We start from the raw sequence: 4,904 nt of genomic DNA, 5'->3' as shown, positions 1-4,904 counted from the left end.
GATTAAGAACTTTTGTGCATTTATTTATATATACACACATACACTTCTATATATATAAATAAAAATAAATGTTACCTTTCTACAAACATTATGGATGACCACAGTTCTTGATCATAGGGTACAGTCAAACTTCTTCACTTTACAGGTGTTCAGTCTACGTGTACTGGAGTTATGATCAAGAGTACTTCAATGAAAGAAGAATTTAAATCATTACTTTGCAAAATAATTTTATTTGACAGCAGACTGTCTCAGCAAATTAGGTTGGCAGTAGCAAATAATTTCAGCACTACTGAAGCCAAGCACCTGGGGAGTTCATGACTTGACTTCAGTTTCTTCTACTTGAGGTAGTGAATCCCAAACTGGTTCCTGAATATGTTCAGGTATTTTCTCTATCTTAGTCTAAAAAGAAAGCAAAGTAACCATTTATTACCTCAACTAGTTAACATGTAACTGCTTTATTTATTCTGGTTTGAGGTATTTATCAGATTACAAATGCCACCTAGCGGCGTTTTCAAGCAATACAGTCTCTTACTATTTGATACTTTGTATTACAATGTTCCTTTTTAAACGACACACGTTTTTCCTCTGCTGACTTTCTGAAGATTTCAGTAGTTATTGGTACTTGCATCAGGATTTAGTCTCATAACAGTTCATAATATGAGCTGGAAACTTACCTTTTTTACTTCCATGGCAACCCCTTCAGGTAAGTTTCGTTGAACATACTCCAAGTAAACTGCAGCAGTACTGCTTGTTAGGTATTTTAACTAAAACAGAAGCAAGGTTTTTAAAATTAACTGCTATTATTAATACTTCAAAACAAACAATTAAAAAAAAGAGTTTGCCCTAGCTTCTCCAGTTGTTGCTTCAGTACTAAACATTTTGCAAGAAGGCAGCTTCCGTAACACTGAACAGAGGCAGCTGAGCTGCAGGAAACTTTCAAGTAACTAGTTAATTCCCTCCCCAGAGTCACATATTCTGCCTCCGGTCACATGCATCGAGTATGATGGATCTTAACACTGCATGTATCGGATTAATTAAATTACAGGTTATGCCAGACTTAGCAGCTTTTCTATACGTTCAAAGTTCAAGCTGGTTATAGATCCTGCAGCTGCAGAATTCCATTGAATTGTTATTTTCTAATTTCTTCCGGATGGCAAAAATAGCGCTTATGGTCTGTGGGCAGCCACTTGCACTGAACCTATGTCCCATTTTGCTAAACACTGTGCAAATATACAGTAAGACACCCAGGAGCCACAACATGCTGTCAGTAAACCTTTCTTCTAAGGAAGCCAACCGCAGCTGCATTCTAAACCATATAGAAGCCTGTGTCATCAGCCACAGAGCCAGTGGTTTATAGACGCTTCCTTTCTTGTATTTCCCCCACACAGTTTTCGTTTGCCACATGATGTTGCAGAGGGCAGAAGTGTTAAAAGACATCAGACAAACTCACCAAGAACACAAGACTTAGTGACTGGTAACAGTGATGAGAGAGCTGCATCTCCTTCCCTTTCTGAGAAAGCTCATATCCCACCGATTCTCAGAAACCAAGAGCATAAAACATATAAAGATAACCTTCAATTCTACTTTATTTTCTAATTATTCTTTCAGCTGATAAAATGATGGTTAAAATCAGCCTTTTAATAAACAAATTATGTATGCTGTAGAATCAGAATAACTTGTGATACCTCTGATGTACCTAGGTCAGCTGTTTTCTGCTATTCCCTGCACTCTCCTCCCCAGCCCCAGTGAATAGTAAGTTTGTGTTCACTCCTGAACTACTATCTATTAGTATCTTTGAACTGTGCATCTAGAACATACTTTTTTTTTTTTTTAACATCTTTCTTACCTCCAAACACAAATAATGTGTTCTCATTTCATACTGGACTCTGTGCTTCTTGTAAATATGTACAGATTTTAAAAGTGTCAGTCGTTCTATCGACTTTGGAGGTCTATGTCTGCATAAAGCACAAAAAAAACCCAAACTCATTTTATATAAAGGATGCCAATACAAATTATCTGAAAGATTATGCTGAAATCCCTGTTCTTACCTGACATTTAGAAGATGTACAAGGAAGTATTAAATACTGGTACAGTTTATTATTAACCCACATGGGCATAGTTAATACTCAGGTATTAACCAGCATTAGCTCAGTAAAGCTTAGAGCACTGACAACTGTACTTAAAGAGTGCTGTCAATACCCTTCGTGCAGTTAAAATGCACTTCTACTATGGCAGTGCTGACTGTAGCACTACTGCTCCTTTCTCATAACTATGATACCATCTAAGAAGTGTTAGATTTATAATCTGAGAAAAAAATGTCAGATGACACCTGTTTCTTGAAAAAGAAAAAATAGAACCCAGAACCCGAATTACAGCAGATGAAATCAGAAGCACCTGATACCACATCACTCTACAGATCAGTTACTTACACTTTTTCAACAGAGATGCCAAGCTCTGTAGCTGCAAGCACTGCAAAATATTCATAGCTGTCCAACACAGCTTTATCGTGGCCTTTAACTAAAAGGGAAACTCTCTTGTACAGTGTTTCTGGCTCATCTGAAATAGAAACCTGCATTTGTAAAGAAAGGACAAGAGTTACTACTTCATGTTCTCCTTAATGCATGCACTGCCTATATCTTAGCTTGTGCAACCCGTTTGTAAAAAAGGGAAAACACCACACACTGTTAGCTGCTTATTTTAGTTTATCTGCAAGAGGCTGACAGTATTACCTTGATTGACAGTTCTCACTCTTATGAGGGAAGGCAAAAGGATGAAGATATACCTAGCCTCTGAACATTCAGGTAAAATTTATTAAACAGAAAAGGGAAAAGATGCTGAATGCAGTTCTGAGGGGAAGGATCTGGGAGTCCTGGTAGACAGTAAATTATCCATGAGCCAGCAATGTGCCCTTGTGGCCAAGAAGGCAAATGGAATCCTGGGGTGCATAAGGAAGAGTGTGGCGAGTAGGTCAAGAGAGGTGGTCCTGGTGAGGCCACATCTAAAACACTGCATCCATTTCTGGGCTCCCCAGTTCAAGAGAGACAGGGAATTACTTGAGAGTCCAGTGGAGGGCAACAACGATGACTGGGGTATTGAACATCTCCCTTATGAGGAAAGGCTGAGGGAGCTGGGTCTCTTTAGCCTGGAGGAGGCTGAGGGGAGAACTTACTAATGCCTACAAGTATCTAAAGGGTGGGTGCAAGAAGGATGGAACCAGACTCTTTTCAGTAGTTCCCAGTGACAGGACAAGGGGCAGCAAGCACAAGGTGGAATAAAAGGAAGTTAAATTTAAATATGAGGAAAATCTTGTTTATGGTCATGGTGACAAAGCACTGTAACAGGCTGCCCAGGGAGGTGGTGGAGTCTCCTTCTCTGGAGATATTCAAGACCTGCCTGGATGATGCAGTCCTGAGTGATGTGCTCATGGGGATCCTGCTTTAGCAGGGGAGTTGGACTAGATGATCTCTAGAGGTCCCTTCCAACCCTGACAGTTCTGTGATTCTGTGAATCCTGTAAAACACTTACCAAAGGATTAGTCTTAGGCTCCAGTGTATCAACATGGGACCCAGCCAGCCGCACTCGCAGCAAGTTGGCGTTTCTACAAATTGGTTATTGGGAAAGCATAGTTACCAAAAGTAGATTTTTTTTTTTTAAGGAGTGTGGAGACATGAAAAGAAGAAGGGCCTTTATACTTACGGGAGAAAACATTGCTTTTGCATAATTCTGCTTGCATAACTGACAGGAGAAGCTGATACCTGTTTAAAAGAAATGGGTTATGGGGTTTTAATGCCCAAACTAGAAAGCAACCAGTTAAAACAGGTGAATTAAAGTTAACTTTTTTGCACATTCCTAGGCATTAATCTGCCAAACCAGAAAGTTTGCTCTATTGGAAAAAAACAGAAGCATAGAAATGTATTTTAGCATACAATACAACCTAAAGAAAGGAACACATTGCAGGAACAATGTAAGAGTATGCACCAAGCACCTGAACAGCAATCACAAAGCACTTTTTTTTTTTTTTTAGCAGAAAATTCTACTTTACGTAGTATCAGACATCATTCCTATATATGATACTACGTTCTCTTTAGTTTTGCTTTAATAGTACAATATATATTAGTTTTGGCAAGTGACAATTCTAATTACTTTTGTAAAAGCAATTGAAAACAGTATCATCTAAATGCTGAAATTCAACTTCTGAACTTAACTGGAAGTTTCCCATTTTTCCATCAAAATTGTCCTTGTGATTTTGATTATTTGTTCTTTTGAAGAGAACATTTAAAATAAAAAAATAAATACTTGTAAAAAGTAAATGAACAATATTTTGTGGCTTGTAGCTTTCCTTCACTAATTCTCAATTCAGCAAAGACATAGACTACTTGAGGGCAGGGGGTGAAAAAGGAACCAGAATTCTCACCTGCTTAAGAAAAACCCAGGGCTGCAGCAGAATGTTGAAGCAAAATTAGCTACTTATCCAGCCCCTTGATACTCTTATTTAACAAGTGCTAGAGTAGCAGCTTTAAGAGAAGACAGATACCTCACACATCATCTATGGAGGTGACTGTACAATCATAAGAAAACAGCCAGAATTGACACTTTCCCAGGTAATCTTAATATAGTCACTCAAAGAAATGAATAACTAACTATATGATGCTACTAGGTCCCTAACCTTCTCCAGTTAAGTGAACAACACAATAAGCAACTTTGGGAGCACTGAATATTTGCCACTATAGTTGGTGACCATTCAGAATGTTTCAAAGCTTGGGCTGGGAATTATTTGAGCCCTAATACCTACAATTAAGTTGTCTTTATCTTTGCACCTCAATTCTCTTTCTTCAGAGTCAGAATCCCTTTCATTCAAAGCCAGGTACACTAACATCATCACCTGACATCACTTCAGGGAACAC

General features: G+C 38.4%; 1 protein-coding gene across 1 annotated transcript; it reads right to left on the bottom strand.

Annotated features, from left to right (window-relative positions):
• Nucleotides 1-209: 209 nt before the first annotated feature.
• On the bottom strand, nt 210-3,755 carry MRPS10 (mitochondrial ribosomal protein S10). Its single transcript, XM_010000888.1, has 6 exons — nt 3,697-3,755; nt 3,526-3,598; nt 2,430-2,569; nt 1,847-1,955; nt 675-764; nt 210-399 (listed from the first exon to the last, which is right to left on the bottom strand). The coding sequence occupies exons 1-6, from the start codon at nt 3,717-3,719 to the stop codon at nt 313-315; spliced, it is 522 nt and encodes a 173-aa protein (XP_009999190.1). The 5' UTR covers nt 3,720-3,755; the 3' UTR covers nt 210-312.
• Nucleotides 3,756-4,904: the final 1,149 nt, after the last annotated feature.

The sequence above is a fragment of the Chaetura pelagica genome, unplaced genomic scaffold (genome assembly GCF_000747805.2).
Source record: "Chaetura pelagica isolate M959 unplaced genomic scaffold, ChaPel_1.0 scaffold161, whole genome shotgun sequence".
NCBI classification, from domain to species: Eukaryota; Metazoa; Chordata; class Aves; order Apodiformes; family Apodidae; genus Chaetura; species Chaetura pelagica.
This window is presented reverse-complemented; position numbering and strand designations above follow the sequence as displayed.

Bases quoted from the DNA above. Each gene is read 5' to 3' on its own strand.
- MRPS10 (XM_010000888.1), bottom strand. From the start codon at position 3,719: ATGCAAAAGCAATGTTTTCTCCC. The intron at 3,599-3,696 runs GTAAGTATAAAG...ACCAATTTGTAG, and splicing joins CAAAAGCAATGTTTTCTCCC to AAACGCCAACTTGCTGCGAG. The intron at 765-1,846 runs GTAAGAAAGATG...CTTCTGTTTTAG, and splicing joins CACATTATTTGTGTTTGGAG to TTAAAATACCTAACAAGCAG.